The following is a 14,945-nucleotide window of genomic DNA, read 5'->3' as shown; positions in this document are numbered from 1 at the left end:
GATTATATTTCCAGTTTCCCTTGTCTGATAACGTCCAATGAGAAAGACTTGCTGCTTCTGAGCAGCTCCAAAGCCCTAGTGTGTAGTGAGAAACTGATCCCCTTCTTTCAGTGCATGACAACTAACTGAGCTGAGCAGAGTTTCTGTGAAGAACACAAATAATGGTTAACTATATAAATCTGTGGCCATCACAATACTCAATGCAGTTTGCTCTCCAATGGTATTGAAACACTGTTCTAAAGCCAAATCCTTGCAGAAACTTGGGGGGGGGGGTTAACCATCTCCAATCTTTTCTCCTCTAGGGGAAAATCTCTTTTGAACAGAGAACAATATATCTTACTTACACTTTCTTCTGCATAAGAAAAGAAGAAGAGTTCCTTTTTCATAAAGAGGAATACTCAATGCTCTTCTTCAATTGCAGTTTTGTAATTGCATAAATATATTTGGGGTAGAGGGAGTAACAGACTAACTCTTGTGGGATTACAAAAATAGATTGACACACAGAACATTGAGAGAAGAAGGTGCATAAATTGCTTGGATGTTTGTGTGGGTACAGGCAGCTGAAAAGTCCATTGGTCATTATTTGAAACAGTTAATACAGAAAGAGTGCAGAAAGAGTAGCCTTAAGTTATGCAAAAATGTTTTCCCTCAAGGTAAACAAATGATGTTCTTTAAGAAGAACAATTCCACATTCTCCAGCAGATACCGCCCAATAAATTAACTAAAGATCCCCTTGAACATTTGTTTAGTTTTGCCATTTTAACAAATCATGATAAGGAAAGCTTTGGAAATTTCAATCTGCTTTGTCCAAATTTACAAACCAGTTATAGGCATTGTTCCATTTTTAGAAGCTGCTGCTTCCTGTAAATGGGAATGGTTCTTTATCAATTAATGATTGAAGAATATAAAATGAAAGCAGACCAGCATTGCCTAGTGCCTCTTTGGAATCTCAAGCCATGGTCTGGGTCATAAACTATGGATAATACAAAGTAAGGGTTGAAGGAGTCACCTGTGAACATGAGCTATACTGGTGACTACCAAAAGCTGAATGAAGTGAGGCTGATCTACGGAACGGTGTCTGCCAGGGAACACAATGTTAGAGTGGGGCAACAGCAACAGATACACACCAGCGGATCTAAGGCAGAATACTAGTGAAGACTGGGCACCACAGTGGCTAACAGCTCTCTGCAAAGTGCATGGTAGCCATTCTGACCTGATGAATGTGCTAATCCAATCCATGCATTCTTCTGATCTTTCTGCGGAGAATCTCCTTCTCCCTTCTCTTTCCTGATAAAGTGCAGATGGTAGAAATATTTGTGGCCTATCACCTGTGCTTTTTGAACTGCGTAAAAGGGAAGGGGAAAACACAAACACATACCCAAAACCAAATACCTGAATGCATGTAGTCAGAAACTGCCCTCTTCTCACTCACAGATACACGCTATTCTAGACTGATGTTTCAGACTGTAAGCGAAGGGCAAACTTGTGGAATTTTGGGTCTAAGAACTCTTCTGAGAGTTTGATGGAAGGAATTTTTTTCACATTAATGACAAGGCTGAAGTCCAAGCACTTGAGGACAAACACAACACCATCCCTCAGTCCCCTCGTAACAGCTTCCTCACTTATGAGTGTCCAGTGTTTGGAGAACCAACGATCCTTGTCATACTGCAGAGTTGGGCCTGGAGTGAGATAACGTTCCAGGAAAGCCTAGAGAAGAGCAGACAGAGAACAAGTGAGATCTCAGACCAGCATGGAAAAGACTCAGTTAAAAAGTAAGGCTTGAGTCACTCATTCTAACTGAATATTAAATATTTCCTTGCAGCAAGCAGTTTCATCCCTTTCCCAGGCTCGATGGTTATCTATCATATACAAGCAAAGGACAAACATTTAGAGAACTACAAAAGCATCTCTCAGGCCAAGTGAAATGAATGGCAACAATGCAGAAGTGAAGTCCTTTCCCCTTCATTTGGTCCATACAGTCAACAGTTCATCTGACCCATGCCCCCCCCCCCCCAGTTCCTCAGCTCCAGTAGTTCTTCTGCCAAAGGGCTTTAGTTTTAGGTGCCAGAACCCTGTTAAGTGGAAGCAAAGAAAAGCTGCCAAAATGACAAATGGGAAGGGAAGCCTGTCAACTCATGCACCTGGCAGAACAGGTTTCGCTTTTGGGTGCTTTGTCGATACCACTTATATTTTATTCAATACAAACTCTGGGGTGAGGCAAGGAAACTCTGCCAGAATGCTTGACGCCAAGCTTGTTTAGCCCTCTCACACAGCTATGAGGAGGCAGAGGTAATGAAATGTTCACATGCACACTCAAACCACTAGGAAGCAGCAGGCAGGGGAAAAGCAGGAAAAGTGTGTCTATTCCACTGTGTGAACAACAAAATACTGTAGAAATAGGATGACTGTACATGAGAATGTATGTAACTCCAACTGCCACACAGGGAGCACAGCCTTCTAGGGAGCTCTGGAAGTGAGGATGTGTTTGCCTGTGCCCATGCAATGAGGAAAGATGGAGCTCACATCTACCCAGGAACCATGTCAACTGGGGAAAAAAACAGCCTGCAACAGCTCTCCCACAATGCCTGGCTTTGAAGAAGAATTCCCTCAGAGATAAGCAATTCAGCCCAGTTATGTGAATAATCATGTTGGGCTGCCTTCACCAGCTAACAGTTATTCAGAGAACTTCTCTCTCCCTCACTTTCTGAAGGAATCCTTATAAAAAGGGATCAGAAGGCCAGAGGCCATTCTGGAGAAGCCAGCTGGCTTTTGTCCCATACAGCATTTGCTTCCCAGAACAATTGCTTGTGGGAGAGTTGGCCCTGGCTGCAATCTTTGCTAGTCTCTCTAATTTAGTTTAGTTTTGCTAGACTTTAGGAAGTTCCAGTAGTCACAAAACCTTGGGGACCATTATTTAGCTCTTCCCTTCTGATTTCTGAGATGGTCACCAGGCAGTACCCACACACTTGCTAATATCTTTGCAAGGTAAGATTAGGGTGGAGATTTTCTTTTCTTCCTCTTCTTTTTATGAAGATTTTTCAAGGCACTGAATTCTTAACCCAGGCCTGGCATGCATAAACCCTGTGTTGTATTGTGGCAACCCTAAGGCAACCCTATCATGGGGTTTTCTTTGTAAGATTTGTTCAGAGGAGGTTTGCCACTGCCTTCCCCTGAGGCTGAGAGCATGTGACTTGACCGAGGTTACCCAGTGGGTTTATGTGGTTGAGCTAGGAACTGAACCCTGATCTCCAGAGTCGTAGTCCAGCACTCACATCACTACTCCACGCTGGCTCCCATATAAACCCTACAAGGGTCTTTATCTTCCAGGAGACTAGAACTAGATGAGACAGCAGTTTTTCTTAACCTTGGCCCTTTTTGTTATGTCCCTGATTGCCTTACTGAGGAGGTGTGCAGCAGAGTGCCCCCCGCCACTGGAGATGCTTGCCCCTGCAATGTGTGGTGGGTGTTGGGGCAAGGATGCAATAGAGTGGGCAAGATCCATGGAAGTAGCCCCACTCTACCCTCGCCCATGACTGGAATGATATGAGGGTGGAACCCCAATCAGAGTCACACAGCTCATTTTCTCTTTCTGTACCTTTGGCGTCATGTTGTTGGCAATACAAAAAGCCAAATGTTGCAAGATGCTCTCCATGGTGTGGTAGGGCTGTTGCCGGGTAGTCCGTAGGTACTTCTGCAGCACTCTTGCCATAGATGGGAAGATGGCCTGAGCTGCTTCTCGGGCATCCATCACTTCTCCTGGGGTTTTCTGCTGTTCCTCTGCCTGCAGGCGCTTAATGTGGGTGAATGCTTCTTCAACTGCTACCACAAGCCTACATACCAAGGAACCAGAAGAGGCATCACAACCAGGACTACAACACCACAGCAACTGATTCAGTGAACCTCTTCTCATTGGTTCTAGTAATTCAATTCAGTCTATTTGGAAAGAAAAGATAGCCCAACCTCTTCCAAAATGATTTGGACTGTTAATTTCAAATCCCCTGTTAATGTTCAATGTTCATCAACACTCATACTTTGTAGGGTACTATTATATCTACAAACAAGAAATTTTGAGAGGTATACAAATTAGGCCAGCAAGTAAAATTTAGCAGCATTTTCAATGCACATTTCCCAACACTTCAGCAAATATTAACTGTTCTGGTTTGGCATAGACAGTCCAGATTAATCCTAAATCATTTCACTTTAGGATGAAGGGCTTCTCTACAAGTTAATAGAGTTTTGCATTCCTGTGTTCAAATACATAGGAATCTGGATTTGGTAAACATTGCTTTAATTCTGATTTCAATGATTCATATGAGAATAACCAGGTATCAATTCCTTTTATGGCCAGTAAGCCTCAGGTACAACATGAGTGGGCATGATAGTTATGAATGATGGAAAGGGACCACATTTCCTCTTTTGTTGGTTGAGAGATCTTTTACAGCAATGCTCAAAATATGTGGCAAAAGTTTCTTAATAAAGTCCACATCTTCCAAGCTTCCTTCCACTTTTAGACACGAAAAGCACTTTCCCTCCAGTCACCTAAAACAGTATCTATGAGAGTCATATGAGAGTCAAAGCAAAGATAGGTGGGTCAGATCCTTTTGTGTAATTCAAGCATCAGTTTGCGGAATTACAGTCTGCAAAGTTAGACACAGCAAAGGCAATGGTTTTCAGCCACTTTGAACTCATCCAATTTTGTGCAGGGTCATGCTGTGACTCTGCTACTTCTGGAGGAAGTGTGGCTGGGAGGAGGAGAAGAGACGAGATCCCTTTAAAATGGGACAAGTATAGAAACTGCTGATATGCTTGCATTGGCTACTACGTGCAGTGGGAAGTAGGAAACAGCCAAGTAATGTGGCAATTCTATTCCTCTCAAGCGTTTGTGGTAAACTGTCCTGTGATGTTGTTGAGTGAGAGAGGACAAGGTGCTGAGTGCAAGCACAAGTCTCCTCTCCAGATTGGGCACTGCTCTCTGGTAGTATCTCTCCACCACCAAATATAAGAAACCAAAGCTCAAACTGATAATTCTTATAGTCCTGAGAGGATAACACTAGATTAATGCTAAAAGCTGCCACATGGCAACAACTGTAACAGATCACCATAATAATGTTAATAGTCTCCTCTAATGGGGAGAGCTACAGCTGCATCGGGTCCCCTTCCCTTGCAGTCCCAGCAGGTTTTCTCAAGGGGTTTATTTTAGCTTTCTAAGTCCACCCACCAGGAGCCTTTGCTAACCACCACTGGTGTTTTGAGCAGCTGAGCAAACAAACTCTGCAAGACAGCTCCTAGTCAATGGAAGAGAAGGACTGCAAGCGACCGTAGCTGGGTGCTGCAAACAAAGTGAAGGAAAGACATCAAACAGAAGAAAAATGACTAATGAGTCCCTAAGTGCAGTAGGCTGCCCTTTCTCTCTCTTTTTCAAGGAGCTATATACACAGGTGTTGCTCAATAAAGAAACTACTTAGAGAATATATGTTGACTCTGAATTCCAGTTGGAGGCATAGGAATGAATCTCCCATCTTTTAAAAATTATTGTGGCAGCACAAAGCAGTAGCAGCACAAAGAAACTGGATCAGGATGAAAGCGTGGGGCACAACGCTCCTGATGCCATTTTCTGATCTAACTGCTCCCAATTATGTGATGTAAAGCCCCCCACAGCACTGCTGTCAACCTGATCTAACAGGGAGATCTGACTACAGATCTCTATTTCATCTAATTTTAGATCACAAAGGACCAAATTATATGTTACAATAAGCATGGGAACACTTTTCTTCAGTTGTACAAGCCTACAGTCTGCACCATATAACAGTTTTCTATCAAAAAGGTCCTGCCCAAAATCTCGTTCACCTTGAAGGTTCTGTCCACAGTAACCAAGATTTTCTAGGGGCAAAAAAGTAACCCAGGGTTCAGGTTTTCAGTGGGAACTGACCTGAAACAGTAATCTGTTTTTATGTTTTAATGATAATTTTGCTTTTTATCCTATATTTTATAATTGTATGCAAACTGGAAGGTGGGATAAAAATTGAATCCAAGGAATACTAATATTAAATTAGTTCCAAAGGAATTAAGCCAGAAGTAACTCTTTTGCTATCTAGATGGCATGTAGCTATAGAACTATTGCAGGGAATACAGTCAGGGAGATGGCATTCTCTGCAGCTCAGCCCTGGATTTCCCATTATTTGGCGGTGGCACAAAACTGCTCCACCTAGACACATCGTCAAATGTTGTTTACTGCCTAAATTCAGGCTCTCTTGCAAGAAGACTTTTTATTTGGCAGTCAGTAAAACCTACGACTCAGAAGCTGAACACGTTGCTGGGCAGAAGGAATCTTTGGCCGTCTAAAGGAAGACCTATATAACACAATGAAATTTCAGCAGAAAACAGCTAATAAGGATTCAGTGTGGTGTGGCACTGAAATAGGATCTTGGAGACACTCTGAGAAGGAAAATGTGCCTCACTTTCTTCACTATGAACTGACTGCTGGCCATGTCCCATCCTAACCCTAGCCTACCCCCTGGGATAGGGAGATTCTTGCCTGTCATCATTTCCTTGTGTGCTCCCACACCCTGGAGATGTGCTGAAGTGAATGTGGCATCAGTCTGCAAGGAGTACTTTCCCTTTTCACCCAAGGCTGGGGGAGCTAAGGTGATGTTGTCATTTGCCAGGTCAGCCAGCCAAGCTATTATACAGCCAAGCCATCAGTTCTTCTGTAATTTCAGCCACCATTTTGAATCCATAGCAATTTTCATAATTTCACCTTGCTTTGCACAGACCTCTCTCTGTTTTTTCTTCCCCATTTAGAAATTCACCATACATTTACTGAGGTGTGTATGTGGGCTGTGTGTGTATACAGTAGCTACCTGTGAGACTATGGAGATTATCACATCAGGGCCAATTCCACCACAATCGCTCTATTGGAAGATAATGAAAGCATAGCACTATGGTAGAATCATAGAGTTGAAAGAGATGACAAGGGCCATACAGTCCAACCCTCTGCTATGCAGGAATTCTAAATCAAAGCATCCCTGAGGGAGTTTGTTCCACTGTCGAACAGCTCTTACTGTCAGGAAGTTGAAGTCACCCATTACTACTACATCTCTCCTTTCTGAATGTGTGGCCATCTGTTCTAGAAAGGCATCATCCAATTCCTCCATCTGACTTGGGGGTCTGTAGTAGACTCCCACAATAACATCCCTGTTGTTTCCCTCCCCTTTCATTTTTGTCCAGATGCTCTCTACCTGGCTTCCCACTCCCATTCCAGATCAACTAGAAATGGCTTCCACTCCAGGGGTTGGCCTATAATTTTTTTACCTTGCTCGCCGTTTTCTAACCCTTCGCTCGTAATCAGCTTCTTCATAATAGAGTTCGTTGTGACTAGAATCCCTGCGATGAGCTGCAGCAGCAATCATGGCTCTGGACTGCCCAGCAGCATTGTTATCTGGCCCTTTGAGGAGAAATATAAGGAAAGAGTGATGGTTAGAAAAAAAAACCAAATGTTTTGAAAGTGCCATCAATGGCAGATAACTAGACAAAACAACAACAATATAACATCCTAATGCTACATTCCACATGCCCCATAATTCCCAAAAGAACTAAAGCCCATTCCCAGCACAATTATTCCCTGGGGTGCAGCTGTCAGTCAGGGGTATGGTTTTTCTGACACACCCAGAAGGGATCCTCAGCAGAGGGAATAGTAAACAGGTAAAAGCTGTCTAGATGTATGTCCCACATAAAAACCACAACATCAAAAGGGAGTAAGAACAGTCCATTCTACAAAAATGTAAATTACTACACAAAACAACATTGAGTGAACACACAGAGGCAGAGGACAGATACATCGAGGTGCTACTTACCATCTGCTAAATACATTTTCAGTTTGGCCACAAGGGCAGCTGGAACACATGGCAATTCAGCAACAAGAAAGAAGGAGCATGAAACAGGGAGACAGGGAAACCAGGCAGGAAGGGAGGGGGGGGGGGAGATTCAAAGGAAACAAAAACAAAGACAGAAAATAAGAACATCAAGTGACATAAGACAATGGACAAAAAACAAAGCACTGCCAGACATGATAAAATGACGTACCAAAAGCAGAACAAGAGATTTTTTGGACAAAGCAAGATGGCCCCTACCAGAAATACAGAACATGTGGAACTGAATTCTTCTGACTCAGGCCCATGCCTACACTGAACAATGTCAATGGTTTTCCATCCCTTCTGCTTGATATCCCCCCCCTCCCCATGTTTAGTGGAAATATTACAGATGAGATCCAGGATCTTCTGTATACAAAGCCTGCTCTCTACTAATGAGTTATGGTCTTTCCTCACTATACACTATACATTCCAGGTCATCCATGTTCTTCACTAAAGGGAAGAAGCATGTACAGTGCACCCGCATCATACATGACTTTCGGCTTACGCTGAAAGCCGCACAGTGGAAAAGGCAATGGTGCGCTGCACCATGCCGCATGCACACGCCCCACTGTTTTCAAGAGTATTTCTGCTGGGGCGGGGGGGGGGGCTGTAAGGGAAGAATGCACTGTACTGCTCTAATTCATTCTGAAAAGTGGTTTTAAATTGCATTAATACAGCTAGCAGCCCTAAACCAGCATGCTGCTTTTTTTGCTCTCAGTGGAGGGATCTTGGTCTATATCAGTGGTTCCCAGACTTTGGTCCTCCAGAGGTTTCTGGACTGCAGCTCCCAGAATTCAGGACTGCTGGCCAAGGTGGCTAGGGCTTCTGGAAGATGAAGTCCAAAACACCTGGACCAAATTTTAGGAATCACTGGTCTACATAATTGACCTATCACAAGCCTTACTTCCCTATGGTCCACTACAGCCTAGAAGAGAACCAAAATCAGGAGAAAGGTGACTCAAGTGACTGAGCACAGAGAGATAACATGATGCAGGTTCAATTCCTTCAACATGTCAAGAGTGTCACACATCCAACTGAGACAGATATGTGTCAAAACTGTCTGCAACTTGATATCTAATATGAGGCAGTGGGAAGCGGACACATGCATGTCGATCTCCTATGGTGAGCTTTTACATCTTCCTACTGCAGAGGGAGAAAGATGTAGGAAGGATCTGGCTCCTTTAATAGAATGTTTGGAGCTTTTAGTGTCTAATGGGCTTAGGAAAACTGAAAATATCCACAAGACAAAGTAATGAGTTTGCTACACTCAGAAAAACCCCAAGGTATGAAGAAGCAGATAAATCAAAAGATTTGAACAGCAACAAACACAATGTGGATGTGTAATTTTCATGCCTCTTGAAATGTTCAGGGCTGACATGTAAGAATACACTGGAATAACAAATATCATTATTTTGAGGTACATTATTTGAAGGATTTAGTTAAGTACTTCTGGGTTCATATTGAATGTCAAACTCTTGTTTCTGTTCTTTTCATTTCTTTGAGGAAGGGGGAAAGAAGGAACATAAAGCTGCTCAGTCGCAGCTACAGTGAAATTGTGGATGTCTCCATTTCTATGGGCAGCTCTTACTTCCACTCCAAAAAGAAGGAGAGCCAGAAATAACCAAAAGTCAGGTTAAGTATGCAAAATGAATGAAAGAAAACAAGAAAGTGAGGGAAAGGGGTGAGGGGAATCAAAAGAAAAACTGTCCCCTGTCCAAGTGTGCTTTGGAAAACTACATTTCCCAAATACCCAAAGCACAAAAGAGGGAGGAAAATGTAGGGAGAGAGGGAATGGGGTATGTGTCTCCCACGTCCACATTTGCCTATCTCTGCTGTTCCTACTGCTGCTCCTTAGGAAAAGAGAGGTATTTCGGGGCAGAAAGGTACCAGTAACAGCTTTTAGGGACAGTGGACCTGCAGGAAAGATTGAGAACCAAGCAAATTTGGATTGTGAGCTGAGCTAGGACAAATGCAGGACTTCTTGCCCTTCCCAAGGTGAGCTTTTATGGGCCTCCAAGATTCCTTTCAAAGTCTAAGTCTGGCAAACTTTGCCAGAATCTATAAAGGGAATTAATGTCCTTATCTTAACAGCTTATAGTATTCCTGAATGGGAATATCAGAACTGGGAGAAAGAGCATGGAGGAGATACTAGGAAACTGGAACAGCCATGCAACTCTTTATATTATACTCTCCTAACCTCTTTCTCAAGTATAGTACACTGGGCCCTTGGTATCCGCTGGGGTTTGTTTCCAGGACCCCCTGTGGGTACCAAAATCGTTGGTTGCTCAAGTGTCATTATATACAATGGCACAGTAAAATGGTGTCCGTTATATAAAATGGCAAAATCAAGATTCACTCTTTGGAATTTATTTATTTATTTATTGAATATTTTCAAGCCATGGATGTTTGAATCTGTGGATAAAGAATCCATGAATACAGACAGCCAACTGTATGCAAAAATGAAGTGCTTGGGTGAATCTGAACAATTTCGCGCTTTGAACTGCAACAGGAAAAACTCAGAAGGCTGTGTGTGTGTGTGTGTTGGGAGGGAGCTACAAGGTTCCTTTTCTAGCCAGGCTGAAGCCTCAAGCAAGACGCAAGACCCATCTTAGAGGCTGGATTCAAAGATATAGCCATGTCAGTCTGGAAAATCAGTCTGCAAAGGGACCTCGTAGCACCTTTGAGTGTAATTGAAAGAAAGAAGTTGGTAACTCTGGAGTGGAGAATCCAGAGACAGACCTGTATAAAGTCATCTGTGTGAGAGAATGTCAATTCAAATTCAAAACTTTGGGGTACGGAAGTGGCAAGTACAGTTTTAACTATGGTCATTGGGGGACAAAGGCAGCAAGAAAGTTGTTGCCTATAGCCAAAGACAGTAGAATCATAAAATCATAGAGCTGGAAGAGACCCCAAGGGCCACTCAGTCCAATCCCATTCTGCTATGCAGGAATACACTATCCAAGCACTTCCAACAGATGGCCATCCAGCTTCTGTTTAAAGACCTCAAAATAAAGAGACTCCACCACCCTCCGAAGGAATGTCTTCCACTGTCCAACCGTTCTTACTGTCAAGATGATCCTCCTGTTCTCTGGGTCGTGTTCTCTGGAGCAGCAGAAAACAAGCTTGCTTCATCCTCAATATGACATCCCTTCAAATACTTAAACAGGGCTATCATATCACCTCTTAACTTTCTTTTCTCCAAGCTGAACATACCCAGCTCTCTCCTCATAGGGCATTGTTTCCAGAGTAGGCAACCATATGGAATGAATATTGGAATGTAGTGTGGGAAACAGAACATGGATACTCTGAATCATTCCAGGCCACAACAGTCCTCCTTTTTCTTGAAAAAGATAGTGGATGACTGAAAAATTCAACAGGTGTAGTTTATTTGTCATAGAGCCAAGACAGCAAGAGTGAAAGAAAGATAATCAGAGAAAGAAAAAGTGAGAAAAAGAGAGGTTTTGCAGGGCTCACATATGCACATGTCTTGAGACATGCTCTCAGAATCTCCTAATAGAGCTTCTGAGACTGCAGAGCATAACACAACATGAAGTGTGATAATGCTCTGTGTCTACCCGTTAGCATGACTCTCTCATCCTGTGAAAAATAATCTGTTAGAAACCTCCAGGTTCCCTTACTGGAGTAGTCCTCCAAGAAAAGAAAGGGAGGGCTGCAGCATGACTTTCCTCTGCAACCAAAGATCCAGAAAGAGAAAGGGATTAAGGAAGCACAGCAGTTCGCAAACATTGCTACCAGCGTCTCCTCTTTAAACCTACCATCAACACTGTAGACCTTCAGGCCTGCCATGTGCTTCGCTGCCCGCGCTTTAGAAGCTGTTAACAACAGTGGGTTATAGACTGCAAAGTCTCTGTAGTAGTTTTCCAAGATAACTAAAGCAGCCCGCTGGATGCTGGAAAAGAGAAAGGGGAAGAAACATATTTTAAGGTGCATTTAATGGAAACACCTCCACATAGGTGCCAGGAGCAGTTTCCATGGTTCCACTGTAGTCTGAGAGGCATAACTGACTGCAAATTAGGCTGTGGATCTCCATCTTTTTGAGGCTGCTGGGAAAATTAAGAAAGTGTAAGTTACATGCCCTCAGCTTCAGTTCTAATTCTAGTGTTTGGCTTTATTCTTCCGATTGTAGCTCCCTAATTTTAAGTAGTGGTTTGAGCATTGAACTATGACTCTGGAGACCAGGGGTCTATTCTCAGCTCAGCCATGAAACCCACTGGGTGACCCTGAGCAAGTCACACTCTCTCTGCCTCAGAGGAAGGCAATAACAAACTTCCTCTGAACAAATATTGCCAAGAAAACCCCATGATAGGTTTGCCTTAGGGTCACCGTAAGTCAAAAATGTCTTGAAGACTCATAACAAGAACAACAAAATGGGAGCCATCGCAAAATGGTTGCTGGGGCAGCCATACCAAGCCTCCCCACCTATACACAGAGAGATATTCCACAGGAAGGCAAACTTGTAATGCTAAAAGACAAGTAACATTCCTGAACACAAAGTGAAGGTGTGGTCTGAACCTCAGAATACATTTGGCCCTCCACATTTACGGCTTTGACTTTTGTGGATTTGATTAATATGTTCTCTCTAGGAATCTCAAGGTCCTCCAACACAATTTTGCCAGAAGTTGACCATAGAGTTGTGCTGGAGGACCTAGAAGTCCCTAGGGAAAGCACTTCTTTACGCATTTGTAAGTCCTCAAGCATGATTCTGTTATCACATTCTGGCAGATGTTGACCAAAGAGTTGCATTGGAAGATCTGTAGATTCCCAGAGAGGTGTTCTCTTAAGTAAAAAGAACAGTGTTTTTTTTTATTTGCGGGTTTTCCACATTCACAGGCATCCTTCATCCCTAACCCCAGCCAATGTGGAGGGACCACTGTACCAAGAACCCTCTTTCAAACCATAGTTCTCTCTTTCTAAGGCAGTATTAGTCCCAAATCTCTTATCCTGGGACACAAAACCCACTCACTCCAGACACTAAACTCTCTCCCAATAAAATAAATGAAATAAATACATAAATAAATCCCGAGTCCACCCAACTACCCATGTATCTCCTCAGGTTCTCCTCAATTAGGTAGACTAAAGGCCTCCCTAATTTGTCCTACTGTTATCTACTCAACTATAAGGTGATCTCATGTATAAGACGAAGGCAGGTTTTGGGGCCTAAATTATGGATTTTGATATGACCCGTGGATAAGTCAATGGGAAAACTTAGGGGCAAATAACAAAAGATGTAAAACCAGTGTGGTGTAGTGGTTTGAGCAATGGACTACAACTCTGAAGACCAGGGTTCAATTCCCACCTGGCCATTGAAATCCACTGGATGACCTTGGGCAAGTGACACTTTCTCAAATGCAGAGGAAGGCAACAGTAAACCTTCTCTGAACAAATCTGAACAAACTCCATGATAGGGTCACCATAAGTTGGAAATGACTTAACAGCACACAACACACATACACACAACCAAGGATGTAAAGGACAAAGCAAAGGAAAATGATGCTGAAGAACTTAGAAAATTCTGGCAGGCATAAATGTTTGTGCTTACACTAAAGGAAGGGTGGATGAGACAAATAAAGGGGGTTGGTGCTTCTTTTAGGTTCTCCAAGGAAGGATTATGCTTCTACTTTTCACCAGGGGTTGGTTCCTTTTTTGATAAGAGTGACCTGTGAATAGGTCAACCCAGGGTGACTAACAGTGGACCCTTTTTATACGCTGGGTTTTGGTTCCAAGATCCCCTGTGTATAACAAAATCTGTGTATGCTCAAGCCCATTAATTATAATGACATAGCAAAATGGTGTCCCTTATAAAAAATGTAAAATCAAGGTTTGATATATGAAATTTATACTTTTGAATATTTTCAAACCGTGGATGCTTGAATCGTGTATGAAAAATCTGTGTACAGTGGATCCTTGTTATACGCTGGGGTTTGGTTCCAAGATCCCCCGTGTATAACAAAATCCGTGTATGCTCAAGTCCCATTAAGTATAATGACATAGCAAAATGGTGTCCCTAATAAAAAATGGAACACCAAGGTAAATTTATACTTTTTTGGAACATTTTCAAACCGTGTATGCTTGAATCCATGTATAAAAAATCCGTGTATAAGAAGGGCCGACTGTATATCCTTTTGAGGATTTGATTATTTGTGGTTTTGATAAATGTTCTCTCTTGGAATCTCTAAGTTTACCAGTGCAATTCTGCTGGAAGGTGACCATAGAGAACCTAGATGTTCCTAGAGAAAACACTTCTCTACGCATTTCTAGGTCCTCCAGCATCATGCTACGATAAACCTCTGGCAGATGTTGGCCATAGAGTTGCACTGGAGGACCTAGAGATTCCTACAGAGGTGTTCTATTGGGTAAAAATAATAGTGTTTTTTATTTGTGGTTTTTCCATATTCACTGGGGTCCTTCACCCCTAACACCAGTAAATGCGGAGGGACAACAGTATATAGTAATTACTCTCTGTAGCACTCCCCTAGACTATTATATACATCATTATAGATACTGGTAGACCATTAAAGAATTCTGCCTCCCCTGCAACAGCCATGGTTGTCTAAAACCTCTCCCACAAGAACCATCTCGAAGGTTCGTGCTTCTCCCCAACTGCCCATCTCATTGCACAGTTGACATCTCATCAGCTGTGATGTAAGCCTTCATTAAAATGTACTATACCTTTTAACTTTTTGTTATCTGGGAGGAAGGCTCTCATAAATGAAGGGAATCCCATTTATCACAGTCTTGTCCTGCTAAAAATGTATAAAACTCTTCTGCTGTAACTCCAACACTGTTGGACACTGAGTGACCGTTCCAGCAAGACTATGCATTAGCACATTTCTATTTGCAAGATGCTCCAGCGCTCCCTACCCAGTTACCTCACATGCAACTTCTTGCAACTGGAAAGGGATGAGTTCTTTTCACGTTTAAAGGCAGCTCTCCCTGTGTGGATTGTGGGGAAGGACTGGGTACAGCAGCAACACTAAGTCAAGCTGTTTCAACCTCTCCCAGCCACCCATGCTC

At 42.8% G+C, this 14,945-nt stretch overlaps 1 protein-coding gene across 2 annotated transcripts in view; it reads right to left on the bottom strand.

The window, feature by feature from the left end:
- Positions 1–551: 551 nt before the first annotated feature.
- The window catches only part of VANGL1 (VANGL planar cell polarity protein 1), a 52,319-nt gene continuing 37,925 nt past the window's right edge, over positions 552–14,945 (bottom strand). Inside the window, exons 5-9 of one of the 2 annotated variants that reach the window (XM_042449804.1) lie at positions 11,687–11,820; positions 7,854–7,892; positions 7,312–7,444; positions 3,596–3,830; positions 552–1,707 (exon numbers count right to left, since the gene is read on the bottom strand). In XM_042449804.1, coding sequence (XP_042305738.1) covers positions 1,447–1,707; positions 3,596–3,830; positions 7,312–7,444; positions 7,854–7,892; positions 11,687–11,820 — 802 coding nt within the window. In that variant the 3' untranslated portion in view covers positions 552–1,446. The remainder of the gene's footprint in view (positions 1,708–3,595; positions 3,831–7,311; positions 7,445–7,853; positions 7,893–11,686; positions 11,821–14,945) is intronic. The other variant, XM_042449805.1, reaches the window with a different exon arrangement.

This window comes from Sceloporus undulatus, chromosome 2, assembly GCF_019175285.1.
Source record: "Sceloporus undulatus isolate JIND9_A2432 ecotype Alabama chromosome 2, SceUnd_v1.1, whole genome shotgun sequence".
NCBI lineage: Eukaryota > Metazoa > Chordata > Lepidosauria > Squamata > Phrynosomatidae > Sceloporus > Sceloporus undulatus.
This window is presented reverse-complemented; position numbering and strand designations above follow the sequence as displayed.